Source organism: Ictidomys tridecemlineatus, chromosome 7 (assembly GCF_052094955.1).
Source record: "Ictidomys tridecemlineatus isolate mIctTri1 chromosome 7, mIctTri1.hap1, whole genome shotgun sequence".
NCBI lineage: Eukaryota > Metazoa > Chordata > Mammalia > Rodentia > Sciuridae > Ictidomys > Ictidomys tridecemlineatus.
This window is the reverse complement of record NC_135483.1, coordinates 161,324,379-161,345,592: the sequence shown is the minus strand read 5'-3', so window position 1 is coordinate 161,345,592 and position 21,214 is coordinate 161,324,379. Positions and strand designations below refer to the sequence as shown.

The window sequence follows — 21,214 nt, the reverse complement described above, 5'->3', positions numbered from 1 at the left end:
AACTTCTCTTCAGAAATGAAGAAGAAATAGTTTTTCCCAGATAAACAGAAACTTAGGGAATTCACCATGAGACCAGCTCTACAAGGATTGCTTAAGGGAGTACCACTCTAGAAACAAAAGAACAATAACCACCAGAATGAAAACACATATAAGTGTACAAAACACACTAAAAGAATAGAAACATGAAAAAGAGAAGAGAATCAAACTTACAAAGACAAATTACAAGAGAAGTAGAAAGGAACAAGGAATATATATAACAAAACAAATGAAGAAAACAACAAAATGACAGGAGCAAGTTTGTACCTGTTAATAACTGTGTTAATCACAGTGGCTGTGACCAAATACCTGAGAAAATCAGCCTAGACAAGGAAATATTTATTTTGGCTCATTGTTTCAGGGGTTCAGCTCCTGATCTCTTGGTTCTGTTGATTCTGGGATTGTAGTGAGGCAGAACATCAAGGCAGGGATGGAATGACAAAGTTAAAGCTGCTCACTTCATGGCAGATTACCTCAGAATGGAAGAGAAGGGGGAGTAGAAGAGAGAAAGAACACATGCAAAGCATGTGTGAGGGAAAAAAATATACTTTTAAAAAGGCATACACCCAGTGACCGACTTCCTATAACTAGGCCCAACTTCCTATAGTTTCCACTACCTCCCAATAGCACCATTATGTTGGTACCAAGCTTTTAATCCATGAACTTTGGGAAGACATTTAAGATTCAAACCACAGAGCTGGGGTTGTAGGTCACTGATAGAGCATTTACCTAGCAAATGTGAGGCATTGTGTTTGATCCTCAGCACCACATAAATATAAATAAGTAAAATAATAAAAAGATCCAAACCATAAAAATAACCTTGAATATAAATGAATTAATCAATCAAAAGACAGACTTGGCTGAATGGATTAAAAACAAACAAGATCCAACTATATGATGCCTATAAGAAACTCACTTCATTGGTATAGATACACACACAGTGAAATGAAAAAGATATACTATGCAAACAAAAACCAAAACTGAGGAGGGGTAGTTATACTCATCAGATGAAGCTGATTTTCAACCAAAAACTATTAAAAAATTGAAATTAAAGGGCTATGAATAGGAAAAAAAGAACTCAAACTATCATTATTTGCCAATGACATGATTCCATATTTAGGGGATCCAAAAAAAATTCCACCAGAAAACTTCTAGAATTAATAAATGAATTCAGCAAAGTAGCAGGATATAAAATCAATTCCCATAAATCAAATGCATTTTTATACATCAATGAGGAAAGCTCCGAAAGAGAAATTATGAAAACTACCCCAATTCAAAATAATCTCAACAAACAAACAAACAAACAAAATTGGGAATCAATTTAACAAAAGTGGTGAAAGACCTATACAATGAAAACTATAAAACACTAAAGAGAGAAACTGAATAAGACCTCAGAAGATGGAAAGACCTCCCATGTTCTTGGATAGGCCATTATTGTCGAAATGGCCATAGTACCAAAAGTATTATACAGATTTAATGCAATTCCAATTAAGATCCCAACAACATTCCTCTTAGAAACAGAAAAAGCAATCATGAAATTCATTTGGAAAAGAGACCCAGAATAGCCAAAATAATCCTTAGCAAGAAGAGTGGAGCAGGTGGCATCACTATACCAGACCTTAAACTACACTACAGAGCTAGAGCTATAGTAACAAAAACAGCATGGTATTGGCACCAAAATAGACATGTAGATCAATGGTACAGAATAGAAGACACAGAGACAAACCCAGATAAATACAGTTATGTTGTACTAGACAAAGGCACTGAAAATATACCTTGGAGAAAAGATAGCCTCTTCAACAAATGGTGCTGGGAAAACTGGAAGTCCATATTCAGCAAAATTAAATTAAGGCCCTATCTCTCATCATGCACAAAACTGAACTCAAAGTGGATCAAGGGCCTAGAAATTAGACCAGAAACACTGTGCCTAACAGAAGAAAAAGTAGTCTCAAATCTTCATCATGTCAGATTAGTTCCCGAGTTTCTTAACCAGACTCCTAAAGTGCAAGAGATAAAATCAAGAATCAATAAATGGGATAAATTCAAACTAAAAAGCTTCTTCTCAGCAAAGGAAATGATCAATAATGTAAAGAGAGAGCCCTCAGGGTGGGAGAACTTCTTTACTACACGAACATCAGACAAAACACTAATTTCCAGGATATATAAAGAACTCAAAAAACTTAACACCAAAACAGCAAATAACCCAGGCTCGGGCTGTAGCTCAATGATAAAGTGCTTGCCTTGCATGTGTGAGGCAATGGGTTTGATCCTCAATACTACATAAAAATAAACAAATAAAGTAAAGGTATTCTGTCCATCTAACACTACATTAAAAAAAGCAAATAACCCAATCAATAAATGGGCTAAGGAACTGAACAGACACTTCTCAGAAGAAGATATACAATTGATGAACCAATATATGAAAAAAATGTTCAACACCTCTAACAATTAGAGAAATAAAATCCAAATTACTCAAGATTTCATCTCACTCCAGTCAGAATGGCAATTATCACGAATACAAGCAAGAATAAGTGCTGGCGAGGATGTAGGGCAAAAGGTACATTCATACATTGCTGGTGGCCTACTGCAAATTGGTGCAACCACTCTGGAAAGCAGTATGGAGATTCCTTAGCAAACTTAGAATGCAATCACCATTCAACTCAGCTATTCCACTCCTCAGTCTATACCCAAACGACTTAAAATCAGTATACTATAGTAATACACCCACATCAATGTTTATAGCAGCTCAATTCACAATAATTAATCTGTGGAACCAATCTAGATGTCCTTCAATAGATGAATGGACAAAGAAACTGTAGTATATATACACAATGCCATATTACTCAGCATTAAAAGAAAATAAAAGGGCTGGGGTTGTGGATCAGTGGTAGAGTGCTTGCCTAGAATGAATGAGGCACTGGGTTAAATCCCCAGCACCACATAAAAAACTAAATAAACCAAATAAAGGTAATGAGTCCATATACAACTAAAAATATTTTTTAAAAAGAGAAGAAAATATGGCATTCAGGTAAATGGATACAGTTGGAGAATATCATGCTAAGCAAAATAAGCCAATCCCCCAAAACCAAAGGCCAAATGTTCTCTCTGATAAGTAGATGCTGATCCATAATGGGGGGAGGAGGCATGGGAATAATGGAGGAACTTTGGATTGGGCAAAGAGGAGTCTGGGAGGGGTGGGAGCATGGGGTAGGTAAGATGATGGAATGAGAATGATGTCATTACCCTAGGTACATGTATGTCTGCACAAATGATGCGATTGCATAGTGTACAATCAGAGAAATAAAAAGTTATGCTCCATTTGTGTACAATGAAGTGAAATGCATTCTGTTGTCATACAATTTTTTTAAAATTTAAAAGAGTTTAAAAAAGTATAAAAATTAATCCATTATATATTCATAAAAGAATTCATCAAGAAATTATAGCAATTGTAAATATATATGCACCCAACACTAGACTTCCCAAATATATAAATATAAAACAAATATTATATATAAAGGGAGTGATAGGCTCCAATATAATAATAGTTAGGTACTTCTACACCCTACAGTCCTCAATAGACAGATCAACTTTACAGAAAATCAATTAAAAAACCATAGTTAAATCATACTACAGAGCAAATGTGCTTAGCAGACATTTACAGAATATTTTTCCAACAGCACCAGAATATTATATTTTTCTTATCATTACATGGAACATTTTCCAGGATAAATCATGGCAGGTGACAAATAAAGTCTCAATAAATGAAAAAAAACTAAATTGTCTCTGTATCTCCTTAGACTATAACAGAATAAAAATATAAATCAACAAGAATAATGGAAAGTTAAAAAAAACTTGGAAATTGAACAATATGTTGCTAAATGATTAAAGTATAATTGATGAGATTAAATGGGAAATCAATATGTCTTGAAAAATGAAAATCAAAGCATATCAAAATCTGAGATATAGCAAAAGCAAGTAGAAATATATAAATAAATATATATAAATAAATATGTGAATATAAATAAATCCATGCATCAAAAAAAATTCAAATAATTATTAGTGTACCTCAAGGACTTAGAAAAGAAAAATCAAACTCCAAATTAAGAAGTAAAGAAATAATGAACAGAAATAAATAAAACCAAAACTAAAAAGACACATACAAAATTGAACGAATCAGAGTTGGTATTTCAAAAAGACAAAAATTACACACCTTTAAGTACACTATCCAGCAAAGAGAGAAACAAAACAATAAAAAAATAAACAAATGAAAAAAGAGCCATTACAACTGATACCACAGAAATACAAATACATTGCCAAATGTTTTGAGAAAAAGAATACAATATTCTTGATATGTACAAATATTGATGTTTGAAGAGATGGAAGTGCTTATTCCCCTGATTTGATCATTACACATTGTATACAGGTACTGAATTACCATAATGTACCCAATAAAGATGTATCAATATTATGTCTTACGTTTTTGAAAAAATTTTAAAAAGAGAAAGAGAAAAGGGTACCTCCAAGATAGAGTGGCAGGTGCTAATAGGTACTTAAGAAGCCTAAATTAGTTTTTTCTTTTTTTAAACCAGCAGTGTCTGTAATCATCCCTTTGCCTCTTACAGGCCCATTAGCTCACTCTCAGGGAACTTTCTGGCTAAAATACTCAGGGAATACTAAGGCCAGAGGCAGTGAAGACTCACTAGCAAACTCTATATGTTCAATAAGCAAAGGTCCCCCAGAAATACCCTTTTGCAACAGTGACTAGAATGTTCCAAGTGGCATCAGTTTTGCGACTCCCTTTCCCCCTACAACTTGGTAATCAAAATATCTCCCATCTCCTAATTAAGATAAGCTGATATGGTAGGCAGCAATCAGAAGGAAATGAAATACAGTGAAATATCAACAAATAAAATGTGGAATACCTTGTTTTTAGCTAATTCCTTTTCCCAATTGCTTTTCTCTTGTGCTATTTCTTTTTCAGATTTATTAACCTGCCCAAGGAGGGAAAAGAAATGGGTCAATTTTACAGCAGTTGACAGGCTCTACTATATCAGACACATCCTGCATATTAGTTAATACCTACACTGCAGAGATATCACATCCTCTCAGAAAAGGGGCCAATCAGGGAGTCTCTGAGGCAGAGCAGACTTCACAAAGAGCCCTGCAAGTAGAAAGACACGCCTGCATGTCAGACTCTGCTGATTCCTTCCTAACTAGGAAAAAGGGGCTCTTTCCCTTAACCTCCACTGTCCCACTCCTTCAGGGAAAATAAATTTTTAAAATCTGACCCCTTAACTAACAGGAGGATGTGTGAATTATTAGTTGATATTTACTGATGCTAGATAAGGTATACTGCACTATTAGGCCTAGATGACTTCACGTGTCAAAATGCACAGATTAGCCACCTAAAGATTTCTTTAATGAGCAACTCAGAAAACCTGCTCTGAATTTTCTTTCTTTTTATGTCTTTTGCACTTAGAGTAGAATTTTAAAACAGTATAATCACACTGCAAGCAGGAGGTAATATAAATCTGCTTTTCCCTACCTCTTTCTGAAATCTTTCATTCTCCTCTAGCAGACACTTCTTCTCTTGTATTGATGCTTCCAGTTCACCTCGCAATCTTGTAATAGTTGATTCTAGAAGCTCTTTTTGTGCAGCTGTCCTTTTCTCAGCATCCTGTGCTTTCTGGACACACTGGTTATGCTCAAGGATTAAATGGTCCCTGCACAAAGAGAACAAGGAGACATGAAAGTTAAATGAAAGTTTGCTTTAATAGAATAATTAAGTGTTCTTATAGAACATAACTCTCGCCTAAGAGCAGTTACCACAATGTTCTAACAAAACTTATTGTTGAAGGCAGTATCTTTATTTTATCTTTGTGGCTGGCCCAGAAATCACAGAATTAAACATTTTCATTAAAGAAATTCAAGTGCAAGAATGAAAGATACATAGGAAGTTGCCAGTAATTTACTTACAGATGTGTTTGGAGTTGAGATTTTTCATTCTGAACGGTGTATAGTTCATTTGTGATGCTGGCATGGGCTGCATCCAGCAGTAAGTTCTGTTCTTGAAATGTCTGCGTCATCATTTTTTGCTCTACCTGAGTGTTACGAGTAATTTTATAAGTTGAGATGCCATTTAATAGGGTATATTTTCAGAGTAACTGATTAAAGATACCAAACTACCTTATAATATACAAGTTTTATCTCCATAAATAAAATCTCTTTTAATAGAATTTAATGTCTCAGCTTTCTCATTGTTCCACCCTGAGTTGACTACAGTTCTATAGTTTTATACCTCTACTAGCCAATAATCAAGAGGCACTGTTTACCCAGCCTGCTGCAAATTCTGTAAAACTCCTAACACCAATACCGATTTAAAAGTTATGATATTTGAAAAGAAACCATGAAAAAGTACTAAGTGTTAGGCCAAATCATTCCTCCGATGAAACCTGGAAACTAATAAAAAATAATAATACTTCAATAAACTTTTTAAATCATTTAAATATTTTATTTATTTAGTTGGCAATGTACATTTTCTGACCTCTTAGGTTGGCTTTCTGCTGCTTCTAGCAGAAGTTCACTAGTGTTAAATGAGTACCTGCAGAATGGCTTGGTGGTCAGCAATAATCCTGGCATTTTCCACAGTAGCATTCTGAAGCATACTGCTTAGCTCTGAGCACTTTCTACTCAGTTGGTCATTTGAAACCTAAGACAACATATACAGCAAGTCACAGATCTCTTTGATAAAAAATTATTTCACTTATATATCATTACTTTTAATGATTGCATAGTATCTCACTATATGGGTGATTCTAATTTATTTAACCTATTTCCAATTAATATTTCACTGGTTTATACAGTATTTAAAAATATCTGGAGTCAAAATCCTAAAAAATTCTAAATTAAAAGGAGAGATTTGTTGATTAGGTGGAGCAACTAAGGCAGCTGGCAATTTACTTATCTGTTTTTTCATAATTTTGATCACTGATCAATTAGTGCAAGACATCTGCAGAATGGAATTTACAATGTAGGTATACCCAGATAATCTTTTTAAATTGATTTCTATCACTACATGATGAGCATTCAGAAATATTTAGCTAGTAACATGAATATCTAAGTTCCTTTGCCACCAAAGATATTACTGAATTTACTATGATTAGGTTAATCTTTTAGAATGAAACAAAAACCTTGTGATACAGATCAGACATGTAGTTTGTTGAGAATTCTTATTGATACTGGGGATCAAACCCAGGGCCTCATACATGCTAGACAAATGTTCTATTGCTGAGCTACACATCTCCAGCCCTAATTAATAATTCTCATCTTTTCATATTTTGAAATTTATATTATGAAAAACATTCCTTTGAATTTTGAGCTATTTTTGCAAGGTAGATTTGGCAAGGACCTTGTGTTTTAATGAACAAGTTCTTCAAGGATAAGGGCATATCACTCTGAAGGAGAAATAGGAAAAAATAAATAAAATGTTAAGATAAATGAAAGATGATCTAGCAAGTATACTGTACTATGCCGTACAGTGGTTAGGAACACTTTAGGAGGCATGTTAAAAGTCATAACCAGATGTACAAACTATTCATCAAGGAATACCTAGGAGTGAGACACATGGAGAACACTTGCTCCTTGAAAATATAGTTCTTTCCCCTTTAAAGCCAGATTGCCTGAGCTCAAATTCCAACTGTCACTTATTAGCTACACTATTATTACTTTTTGTGTGTCAGCTTCCTTATGATGTAGCTAATAGTTTCTATTTCATAGTACTATTTTACCAATTACAATTTGTTGTAATATTTGGTGCTAACAATTGTGCCTAGAAGGTGGAATGGGTTCAGAAAAAATGTTAACTAGTAGATATTGTTATTATTTTATAAAGACGTATTTGTATTTTCTTTATTATAAAGAAAGCACAGTACCCTATGATCCTTACATTGTAGTAATCAAATTGTACCAACATAAAAGTTATTCTGAGTGATAAACTCTATTTCTTGGGCTCTGTGATAACTCTAGTTTTCCTGTATATATAACGATTATCTAAAATGTACATGTGTTTATTAATATAGATAAAGTATCAGCTAAATTTGGGAACAACCACCTCACTGAGAATGATTACCCTAACTCCAAAATCCAATAAGCATTAGTTCAGTTCCGACTGTGTTATTTGCTATAGAAGATGCAAAGTATAATATTTAGCCCTTGTCATTGAAATGCTTTTTTAAGTTCATTGTAGAGAGGTATTCAAATTTAACAACTAAATTAGAAAGCAAACTGTAAACTAGTGCATGATTTAGTGATAGATCTTATATATTATTATGTCACAGAAATTTGGTGATCAAAATGAAAACTACAGTTAATTTGATAATGCATCATAGATGAAATAGATCTTATGAAAGTAAATAGTTTGATGATATACATCGTATACATTTATATAATCAAGATTAACCTTGGTTCTTTTTTCTTAAGAGACAGAGAGAGAGAGAGAGAGAATTTTTTTTAATATTTATTTTTTAGTTTTCGGCAGACACAACATCATTGTTTGTATGTGGTGCTGAGGATCGAACCTGGGCCACACGTATGCCAGGCGAGCGCGTTACCGCTTGAGCCACATCCCCAGCCCAACCTTGGTTCTTTAATTGTACAAAATTAAATAACATTTAAAACAGTGAATATCTACCTGTGTTTTTGCTGATGCTTCATGAAGGGATAATATTTCGGACTTCAAATATGTGTTTTCTTCATGTTCCTTGTTGAAAGATATTTGCATGTTCTATTGGAATTAAAAAAAACTTCCCTTTTTCACATGTACAAGATATCATATATATCTCTATAAAAATACCTATCTGTATTCTGGCCAGTACTTGTTCAAGTTTTCCAATGAGATACATGTGTATTTGTCTTACACAAAGAGTTAAAAATCTTAGTATTTTCCACTCCCAAACTTCTCTTTATTTTAAAATTATTTATCAAAACTGTTTATACAAAATAAGGATACTAGTATACACCTATTCGAATAATAAAAATCCAGAACAATGACAGCACCAAATGTTGGTAAGGATATAAAGCAACAGGCACTCTCATTCATTGTTGATGGGAAAGCAAAATGACAAAGCCACTTTGGAAGACAGTTTGGTAATTTCTTACAAACTCAAATTATTATTACCACATATGATACAGCAATCACACTCCTTGGTGTTTACCCAAAAGAGCTGAAAACTTATGTCCACAAAAAAACTTGCCCATAGTTATGTTTATATTGCTATATTTATAGCATCTTTATTCATAATTAAAAAACTTAAAATACTAAATGAAAGAAGCCAGTCTAAAAAGGCTACATGTACTATATGATTCCAACCATATGATATTCTGGAAAAGGCAAATCTATGAAGACAGTAAAAATATCAGCTGTTGCAAGGGGAGGAGTAATGAATAGATAAAGTACAGAAGATTTTTAGGATGGTGAAAGTACTCTGTATGATTCTATAATAGTGAATATATGTCATCATACATTTGTCTAAATCCATAGAATGTACAAAAGTGAAATCTAATGTAAATTACAGACTTTGCTATGTCAATATAGTCATCAATTTGTAATAATTTACCAGTCCAAAGAGCATGTAAATAATAAAGGAGGCATGTATAGGGGGGCAGGAGGGTACCTGGGAAATCTCTATAGCTTCTGATCAATTTTGCTAGGAACAGAAAACAGCTCTAAAAATATGGTCTGTTTTTTTAAACTATTTATTAAGTTTATTCTCACAATGGGATTCCAATCAGAAAGAACTCCTTAAACTATAACCTAAATATTACTAATATCCTTATATCAAGAAAGTTCTACTCTATGATTGCAGATTTCTTATATTGCATATGCATTTTTTTCCTATTAGCAATAAGCTCTTGCAATTTAAAAGGTGTACATTCAAGAATTATTTAAAAGACATTTTATCAAGAAGTACCTGGAAGTGGAGGCTGGAAGAGGGTAGCCACAAACTAGTTTTCTTGAGATAGTAGAGTGACAGTGATGTGAATTGTAGGTTGGGCTTTCCCTACCAGCTACTTGTAGAACGGGAAAGAACAGAGTATAAACTTTCTCACTATAGAGAAAAACACTTTTCTACTTTTCCAGGAGAAGCATTTCAGGAAAGATAAACATCACACAACACAGGATGAGATAGCACCCGAAAAAAATTTCCAAATGGGATCCTCATCATCAAGAGATTCATTTCAAAGTGTAATAAAGCTATAAAAAAGTTTATATTTTTAAAGTTATGGTAAAGTAAATATGAAAATTACCATTATAACTATTTTTAGTAGTACAGTTCAGTAGAAATGAATACATTGATACTGCTATGTATTTATATTTCTTAAATTTCATTGAAATTTTTTAATAATTAGTTTATAAATTGGCAAAATCCACAAATATCTCATCATACTTGCCAATTCACCTTTTTTAAAAAAAAATTGTAGTTGTAGATGGACAGAATGACTATGTTTAATTTGTTTTTTATTTTTATGTGGTGCTGAGAATCAAACCTAGTGCCTCACGTATGCTAAGCAAGTGCTCTGCCACTGAGCTACAGCCCCAGCCCTAGCCCCAATTCACCTTTTCAAACTATAATAACTTGCAAGAAATGATTACTTAGTTCCTAATACCTAGTGTTATCCAGAATATGCAACTTATTTATCTAATTTTTTTTCCTAAAGTTTTTAGGATAAACAATAAGGACTATAAAAAACAACATGAATGAGAAAATATGACTTAGTAAAGAGAGGAAAACTTACCTTATTGTCTTCAACCAACTTGGAAATGAGGTCATCTCTAGAAACTAAAAACAAAAATCCATATAATTATGACAATAATAAATTACTACATTGAAAACACAAGATATTTTTCCTCCTCAGAAACTAAGTTTTTTTAATCAATATTTTGTGAAAAAAGAATTCAAAGATTCTATTCTGATTTTCATAGGCCAAAAACTATTATAAAATCATCAAGAAACTAGTCTACAGTCATTTACAGTGGTAAATGAGACAACATTTTATCTACTCAATGCATTAATGATGAGTCTGAGGGATGTTAAACCAAGAAGAGTGCTGAACAGAAGTTTTTTGTTGGAGAGATCACAGAAGTTTTTTGTTGGAGAGATTCAATAAAGGCAGAAAGATCAGTGTAAAACAGTGAGAGCTGCCTCTCTTAGGATAACAATGGGGCTGCAGAGGAAAAATGGACTTATGAAATAGTAAGCAGAGAGGACTGCCAGGACTTGGTGGTTATTAGTAGGGTAAATGCAATAGAGGAGTCAAGGAGAATCTATCGCATTCGAACTTGGGATGCAGGACACGTCAACTGTGAAATACAGGGCAAAGAGAATGTTTAGAGGCTAGAATGGGTAAAAATGAATAAACTCTTAAGTTTTCCATATGCTCTGATGCATCTGAAGAGCATTCAAATATGCATGTTTAGTTGGCAGTAAGATACTGGTCTAACAAGGTATGATGGTACACAACTATAATACCAGATACTCAGGAAGTTAAGGCAGAAAGACTACAAGGCAAGCCTGGGCAACTTAGAAAGACTCTATCTCAAAATAAAAATTTTTAAAGGGCTGGGAATGTAGCTTAGCAGTAGAGTGCTTCTCTGGTATGAACAAGGACCTGGGTTCAATGTCTACCACCTCAGAAAATAAAATAAAAAGATACGAGTATGGAGCTCAGGAGTATGATTTTATGTGGGGGAAAGACATTTGAAACCACTCAGGAGCATAGGCAATAAAAAGAAAATAAAAAGCAGAAAACTGGGGAACAGTTTGGCATTACACACTTTAGTCAAAAGATATAAACTTTCGCCTGTGTGGTGGTGTATCCCTGTAAACCCAGGGTCTTGAGAGGCTGAGGCAGGAGGATTACAAGTTTAAGGGCCACCTCAGCAACTTAATGAGGCCCTAAGCAATCTAGCAAAACCCTGTCTCAAAATAAAAAATAAAAAGGGGTTGGGATGTGGCTCAGTGGTATAGCGTCCCTGGGTTCAATCACCAGTTACCAAAAACAAACTTTTCTGAGAGTAATTAGACTTTGTAGACACTGCCAAAAAATATTTGTTTTTTTTTTTTTTACTTCAATGCTAAAGTCAGAAAATTATGAAAACTTAAATTTTATATAGGATATACCTTATAAAAACCATACTTTTTGAATACATAAACTCATAACTTATTAAACTCTAATTAAAATGTGTGAAGAATAAAAAAGATAGACTCTATGACCTGTTTTGAAAGTTCTACTAATCAAAGAATAAAAGAGGAGTGTTTATCTTGGGAGAACAATTTAATCACTTTAAGTAGTAGGTATATAAATTTTTGTTACTACATAAATTAAAAAATTACATTTTAAAATTGAAAATATTTAAAGGCATTTTTATTAATCCAGTTAATAGATTAATAAAAATGCCTTTAAATATTTTATTAATAGAATAACTATTTGTACCTTAAAGTAATAAAATTACTTATAGTAAAAAGTCTATAATTAAAAATTTAGCACATAGTTGATATTCATATTATATTCATATTTTCCTCATGTTAGTATGAATTACCGTTGTTTTAACTTTCCTTTTTTTAATGGTCTTCACATATTTTTTACAAAATTAAACAATAAAGCATTAACCAATGTGAAAGTAACATTTTTAAAAAAAACCTCAATAAGAGAGCCAACTAAAAGAAAGATCTGCAGTTTAGTCCCAGCTATTCTATTTGCTGTGTTATTGGGTTCAGTCTCTCTGATCTTTTTATTCTTCTGTGTAACAGGTATATTTTCTTATCTTTCTGAAAAGACTGCTGTAAATCTCAACTGAGATAATATGGAAGCATCATAAAATGCAACATACATTTTTGTAGGCACACGATTATAAGAAGACAAAGTTTTCTTGGGCCATTGTCAGAGAACTTCATATAGTAATTCATTACCCAACAACTTTAAGGAAAGTTATTTTCCACTAAAAAGAGTAAATCAAATGGTGGGCATAATGGCACATGCCCATAATCCCAGCTACTCAGAAGGGTGAAAACAAGAGGCTTGCAAGTTCAAGGCCAGCCTTGGCAACTTAATGAGACCCCATCTTAAAAAAAATAGAGAGGGATGTAGCTCAGTGGTAGAGCACTTGCCTAGCATGTACAATGCCCATGGGTTCAATTCCCAGTAACACACACACACACACACACACACACACAAAGTGGAACTAGAAAAAATCAAAACATTGATCAGATTACTCTTTGCTTTATTTTTTATAATTTTCATTTCCTTTATGCTATTCCCTTGCACAGTATAGCAAGAGAGCAGAGAAGGTGCAACAGAAGGAATATGGGACTTAAAGGGTTAAAAGATCCAGGTTTAGGCTTCGCTTTGCCATTTCTTTGTTCAAATAATTTTGAATAGCCGTGGCTAGCTTTGAGTATTAAATAATTTTTGTAAAAAACATGATACACATGACTCTTCATGATTTCTATAGTTGAAACTACTTAAAAATTGCTTTACAATGACATATAACAAAGTGGTAAGACAAAGAGCTGATGAGTTAGAAGCAGCATGATTGAGTACCTATACTCAGGATCAAATCTAGGCTCTTCCATTTACCAGCTGTGTCACTCATCTCTATAAAATGAAGGAAACAGTGTAAATACTATTTAAGTATCTGACAACTATCTATTTCTACAAATATAGGTTAACCAAAATATATTGATAACCTGAAGAATGGAGAGTTTAACATGAGAAATTGACAGAATCTGTAGTTAGCAAGAATAGACTTATTTCCTTATTAATATTTTATTATCCAGTATTCAATATAAATATCTGGAAAACAAATGTTCCCAAGTCCCAAACACTTAAATAAGAAGGGAAAATAATGTAAAAGAATAGTTTACAACAAATAGGGTCCTAATTTTATTACCAACATTGATTTTTGTTTCAGTGTTATAGGTAGAAAAGAAATCAGCAGTTACTTACATACAGAACTGTGGGAAATGCCAGTAACACTGGCTACTTCAAGAATTTGGGATCATAGGAGTTTTTGCATGAAATCTCAAAATACTAACAAAAGTGTGACTTCTAGCATCTATGTTCATACTTAGATCAGACTTGAGTTGTGAGATAGCCATCTCCAACCCTTCTTTTTTCTGTTGCTCCTGTGCCAGTAGTTCTTGGGTGGCCTGTATAGAACTGCGTAAGGCAACACAGTTTTGCTGCAAAATGTGCACCTGAAATTGTAAAAGAAAAACTCATTTTCTGAAGATTTCTAATAAATGACCTTATAGAAAACTTGTGGAAGACAGAATTTCCAACCTCAATGTCACTGAAGAGAAAATAGGAGTATTTAATATGTTGTCACAGTTAAAATCTCAACAGAAGCTGGGCATGGTGGCTTATGTCTGTTATCCCAGTGATTGGGGAGGCTGAAACAGGAGTATCCCAAATTCAAGAATAGCCTTAGCAATTTATGAGACCCTTTCTCAAAATAAAACAAACAAATAAGAAGGATTGGGGATAAATCTCAGTGGTATAGCGCTGGTGTGTTTAATACCCAGTACGGTCCCCCATGCCCCCCAAAAAAACCACTCAACAGAATGCAGTGCCTTATACAGAGCTGTCCAATAGAACTTCTGTGCATTCTTCAACACAATAGTCACTAGCCACTAGAGGCTAATGAGCAGGTACAATGTGACCAGAGTGAGGAATTGAATTTAAATAGCTTAAGTGGCTAATGACTATCACACAGGCAGTAAAAGTTACAGCAAAAAAGAACCATTTCTAAATTCCTTAAGTAGAATCCTTTTAATAACTCTGCTGTTAATGGCAGTCATTGGTTAAAATAATAAAAATTATATAATCTAATTATGGGTATTAAATATGAAAATACAATTGCCCTGGTTAGTTAGAATTTAAAGTATTCTAACTTACATATAGATATTTCAAATACTACAACAAAGGCAAAAATATTGTGTTAAAATTATAAATAAAATCAGCGGTGTAAATACATTCTTGATTGTTTTACTTATTAACATTCTTTGGATGTTAACATTGTTAGTTCAGGTTAGTCTTTATTTTCTATCCAGATCATATACATAGCCCAGGGCAATGCCTTTCAAAATCAATGCCTGTAGTAAAGACTGCTTGGTGTAGAAGAAAGATATTGTACCAGGAGTTAGGAGTTCACCTCTATAATACCTGAAACAAATTAATTTCTCTGGTCCTTCACATTTTCATTCATAAATGAAGAGTATTACAATATGTAATATTAGAGTCCTTTCTTATTTTGCACTAATTTTTTAAAAATCATACTAAGAATGCTAATAGGTCACTAAAGAAAACTAAACAATAAATCTAGAAGAAATTAGCAAAATAAAAAGTTTATTGATGAAGTTATCAGTTTTTATTTTATTTATTTCCCTAATATAAATAAGGAGAAGAAATCTACCTGTTTCCGTTCTTCTTCCACTGTTGATCCCATTTCCTGTATTTTGAGTAGCATGACTGATTCAGATTTCTCAAGAGATTCCCTGAAGTGCTTCTCCTGAGCCAGTTGTCTCCTTAGCTATAGAACAATACTGCAGTTAGCAAGACCAATTGAACATATGTCTAATGAACAGCAAAGTTACCAGACATGTTATCTCATCCCCAAATGTTCCCAGACATGTTATATCATCCCCAAATGTTCTTCTTTCATTTATGACTACTCAGAAACATGCTGGTTTTTCCCTGATGGATGGCTTTCTAGGAAACAGTCAAACTGGGTTGCTCTCATCTTCATACTGTTAATCTGTTTTCCAAATTGTATGTTAAGACCCAATAGAGGAAGCTGGAAGCAGCACTTAGGAAAAGGAAAATAGTAGAGCAGAATGGAAAGAAATTAGAGCACACAGACATGTAGTAAGGATAAGTATTGCTTCATGGAATGTTGCATGTATGCAATTCATGTCCTGCAATGGATTGTAATAAAAAAAGTTTAAAAAACACAAATACCAGATTTCAGTAACATTATTTCTGAATTTTCTGAATTTTTGTCAACTCTTTTCTCATATTTTGATACTTTTATATATTTTAATCTATTGTACTATAGTCATGCCTCTAAAAGCCATTTCAATTATTTTGTAATTTAAAGGTCTAAACAATGTAGCAACTTTTAAGGGGAAGACAAGACTGACACTCATTGAGAACCTGCACACTGTAGTATTGTGACATAAGATATATATTATATTTGGTCTCTGCTCCTGGCTCTTAGCATGCAGCTACTAAAACCCTTAGGATCTCCAGGTAAGGGCATCTCTCATATGTTATGACATGATTATGAGATGACTGTGGCTGGGGTCCCCTACATAGCTTCAGCATACAGGCTAGTCAGAAAGGCATGATCAGTGGTTTAGAAACTTTGGTCCTACCTGCCAGCCCCTGGGGAGGTGAGGGGGCTGAAGGTTGAGTTGATCATTAGTGACCAATGATGTAATAAAACATGGCTAAGTAATGAAGCCTCAACAAAAACTCAAGAGAGCCAAGTTTTAAGAGCTTACAGATAGCTGAACACCTGCAGGTGACTGGAGGGGGTGCTGGGAGAGAGCTCAGAAGCTCTACCTCATTTCTCACATGCCTTGCCTATGCATCTGTTCCCTGGCTGTTCATCTGTATTCTCTGTAACACAGGTGCAGTATTCCTCATTCAAAATGCTTGGGACATAACTCTCTATCATATCAGCCTAGGAACCAATTTTCTCAAAAAGCACAAGAAGTAAAATCAAGAATTAATAAATGGGCTGCTATCAAACTAAAAAGTTTCTACACAACAAAGGAAAAAAATCAAGAACATGAAGAGAGAACCTACAGAATGGGAAAAAATCTTCACCACCTGTACCTCAGATAGAGCATTAATCTCCAGGATATATAAAGAACTCAAAAAATAAAAATAAAAAACACCAGATAGCCTAATCAATAAATGGGCAAAAGAACTGAACAGGCACTTCATAGAAGAAGAAATACAAGAAGTCAACAAATATATGAAAAAATGTTCAACATCTCTAGCAATAGAGAAATGCAAATTAAAACTACACTGAGATTCCATCTTTAGTCAGAATGGCAATTATCAAAAAGTCAAGTAACAATAAATGTTGGCAAGAATGTGAGGGAAAAGGTATACACTATATTGCTGGCGGGACTGAAAATTGTTGCAACCACTAGGGAAAGCAGAATGGAGAGTCCTCAGGAAACTTGGAATGGAACCACCATTTGACTCAGTTATCCCACTCCTCAGCATGTACCCAAAAGATGTAAAATCAACATACTATAGTGACACAGCCACATCAGTGTTTATAACAGCTCAATTCACAATAGCTAAGCTATGGAACCAACCTAGGTGCACTTTAACAGATGAACCGATAAAGAAAATGTGGTACATATCCACAATGGAATATTACTCAGCCATAAAGAAGAATGAAATTCTGTCATTTGTTGGTAAATGGATAAACTGGAGACCATCATGCTAAGTAAAATAAGCTAACCCCCCCAAAATCAAAGGCTGAATATTCTCTCTGATATATGGATGCTCACTCACAATAGGTAGGGGCACAGGAATGGGAGGTTCACCAGACTAGACAATGTCATCCACATCCTGCTGGGGTGACAAAAGTAAGGCCACTCCAGGTGAATTGGGCTGGGAACAAAAAAACCACACAAACATGAAAATATCTTTTTCTCAATTGTGGGGGTCAGGAAGGCTCTGCAACCTCAAAGATCAGCTCCTACGCTGGAAAGAGGGCAAGGGGAGCAAGAGAGGCAAGCAAGAGAGTGAGCACACCTGAACACCCCCCCCTCATTTATTGGAGAAAAGCTATTCATTGAATATTCCACCCAAATAAGGCAAGAGATTGGGTTTCAAAGGGTGGCATCTTGCTTAGCAATGTCTTGTGGTCAGAAGGTTGACTGACATCTTGGAAAGCCACACCCATCTCAGGTGCTGTGTGGGATCACAGGTAAAGGAGAAAAAAGGCACACATGCAACGCACAGCCCAATCAGGCAGCAACATCAGGCCAGTCCCCTCATACCACTCAAATGCACATAGCTCACACACAGAGCCCATGGATAGCTCGCAACAGGACAGGACAGAGTCAGGGGAAGGGAGGGGTATGGGAATGGGAAAGACAAGAGAATGAATCAGACATAACTTTCCTATGTTCATATATAAATACATGACCAGTGTAACTCCACATTATGTATAACCATAATAAAATTGGAAAGCTATACTCCATGTATGTATGTCAAAATACATTCTACTGTCATATAACTAAAAAGAATTTTAAAATTTTTTAAAAAGACAAGTTGCAGATTGGCAGATAATAATTGCATAACAAATATTTCATGAAGAACCTGTACCTATTATCTGTTGCTATAACAAAACCCCTGAGGTTAAATAATGTATAAAGGAATGAGATTTATCTAGTTCATAGTTTTAGAGACTGAAAGTCCAAGATTGGATGGCCCCATATGTTCAACATCTGTGTGGGGCAGATGGCATCACAATAGAAGAAATGCTTTTAGAAAGATCACACAGCAAGAGAGAAAGCCAGAGAGATCTGGGGTCAGGCTCACTCTTTTGTATAACAATCTGACTCTCTGAGGAACTGTGAGATCTGCATTAATCTCTTCCAAGCGTGCTGTCCCCAGTGACCTAAACACCTTCCATAGGTCCCACCTCTTAAAGTCCTGACTATCTCCTTATATCATGATACCGGAGATCAAGTTCCAACACATGCACCTTCAAAAATACACTCAAATTATATCCAAACCAAAGAATATTCAAAATATATAAAGAACTCTAAAAACTCCATATTAAAAAAATTTAGTTACAAAATGAAAAAAAGATCAGATACCAAAGAGGATATACTGGCAAATAAGCCTATGAAAAGGTCCTCAATGTTAAATATCATTAGGGAATTGCAAATTAAGACACAATACCAATACACACCTATTAAATGGCAAAAAGTCCTGGCTGGTGGGTATCAATTATTTTGTGTGGGGGGATGGCAGTTTCTTAGAAAGCTAAACATAGGCTTACTATACAATCCAGCAATTATACTCCTAGGTTATTTACTCGTATGACTTGAAATCATATGCCCACACAAAAACGTACACACACATATTTATAGTAGCTTTATTCATAATTTCCAATGATTGTAATAACTAAGACATCTTTTAATAGATAAGTGCATGAAAAAACTGTGGTACATAGAATGCAGTATTTTTCAGGAATAAAAAGATATGATCTATCAAGCAATGAAAAGACATGAAGGAACTTTGAATGCATATGCTAAGTGGAAGAAAGGCAGTCCAAAAAGGGTACATACTGTATTACTCCAACTATAACAAAACTATAAATACTCTCTAAAAACAGTGTTTGCCAGGTACTAGAGGGACAGGCAGAATCTTTGAGTATGCAGACCACAGTGCCTCTTTAGGGCAGTGAAACTATTGTTTCTGACTCTGTAAGGTAGATAGATGGCATTATGTAGCACATTCATACATAGTTGGTGGGACTCTTAATTTTGTACCCACTCTGGAAAGCAGTATGGAGATTCTTCAAAAGAACAGGAATAGAACTAACATATGACCCATCTATACCATGCTTTGGTATTTATCCAAAGGAACTAAAATCATGCTGTAGTGATATAGCCACTACAGCATATTATAGTAATAGCAGCACAACTCACAATAGCCAAGTTATGAAACCAGCCTAGACCTGTCAACATATGAATAGATAAAGAAAATGTAGTATATATACAAAATGAAGTTTTATCCAGCCATAAAGAATAAAATTATAGTATTTGCCGGTAAATGGACAGAAGTGGAAACAACTATGATGAATGAAATAAGCCAGACTCAGAAATAAAGGATTGAATATTTTCTCTCATATGCAAAAACAGAGCAAAATAAGGGGTAGGGGGAGATGGGGAATCCCATGAAAACAGAAGGAAGATCAGTGAAGCAGAGGAAAGGGATTGAGGGAAAGGGATGAGGGATGGTGAAGGGGAGAAATGGTGGAATGAAATTGAATAAATAATGCTGTGTACATATATGAATATACCAAAGTGAATTTCATTTCATGTATATTTATAAAGGACTACTTAAAAGTAAATACTTTTAAGTTTACTTATAAGTCTATTTACTTAAATTTACTTATAAGTAAATAGAAGGAAAACCAGTAGAGTACAAAAAGGAGACAAGGGGATATGGGGAAGGGAAAAAGTTAGGTAAAGGAGAAGTATTGGGAAATTAATTGGAGTAAATTGGTCCACACATGTATGATTATGTCAAAATGAATTTCAATATTATAAATAACTATAGTGCACTAATAAAAACATTAAAAAGAGAACTGTATAGAACCATAAATGAAGTCTAATATAAACTATGGACTTTAAATGGTGAATCAATACTGGTTTATCAAATGTCAAAAACATACCATTCTAATGCAATAATATTAATACAACCAGAGAAGTGAAAAATTGTGCTCGATTTGTGTACAATGAATCGAAGACCATTCTTCTGTCTTCAGAATAAAAATAGATAATATTAATATAAGAAATTGGGAGAGGAGAGGAGTAAATGGGAACTCTGTTTTCTGCACAATTTTCTTTCTTTCTTTTTTTTGCAGTAATGGGTATTGAACTCAGGGGTGCTCTCTACCAGGAGCTGAGATATGGTCTCACTAAGTTGCCCATGCTGGCCTTGTTGCTATTCCACCTGCCTCAGCTGGCTCTGCACAATTTTTCTACAAACTAAAAACTGCTCTAAACTATTAAAATATCTAAAAAAAATTTTTAACTATGAACAATCATGCTTTTATTATTAATTACTGGTAAATAAAGTTCTCTATGGAAGACAGTTTTAAAGATAGCAATATTTACCAACTGAAGAACTATCATCTATAATTTTTAAAAAACTTTTGCATGAGAAATTTCCTAAAAAGTATGTTTACTTCTCTGGTTTACATAAAAGAATCTTTTAAATATAATTTGACCTTTTTAATTTGGACTAATACCTATTACTATTCTGTCAGGGATTACTGGGATTGTAAGGCCACTATATGATATACTGATTAGTAATTCTTCACTCTTCTGTTTTTAGCTGCAAATTTTTAGCC

At 34.0% G+C, this 21,214-nt stretch overlaps 1 protein-coding gene across 1 annotated transcript in view; it reads right to left on the bottom strand.

The window, feature by feature from the left end:
• Ccdc150 (coiled-coil domain containing 150) overlaps window positions 1-21,214 on the bottom strand; it is a 114,908-nt gene that overhangs the window by 81,444 nt on the left and 12,250 nt on the right. Inside the window, exons 6-13 of the mRNA XM_078017780.1 lie at window positions 15,509-15,625; window positions 14,162-14,291; window positions 10,831-10,874; window positions 8,726-8,818; window positions 6,638-6,745; window positions 6,013-6,137; window positions 5,582-5,759; window positions 4,959-5,027 (exon numbers count right to left, since the gene is read on the bottom strand). Of these exons, the coding sequence (XP_077873906.1) occupies window positions 4,959-5,027; window positions 5,582-5,759; window positions 6,013-6,137; window positions 6,638-6,745; window positions 8,726-8,818; window positions 10,831-10,874; window positions 14,162-14,291; window positions 15,509-15,625 (864 nt within the window). The remainder of the gene's footprint in view (window positions 1-4,958; window positions 5,028-5,581; window positions 5,760-6,012; window positions 6,138-6,637; window positions 6,746-8,725; window positions 8,819-10,830; window positions 10,875-14,161; window positions 14,292-15,508; window positions 15,626-21,214) is intronic.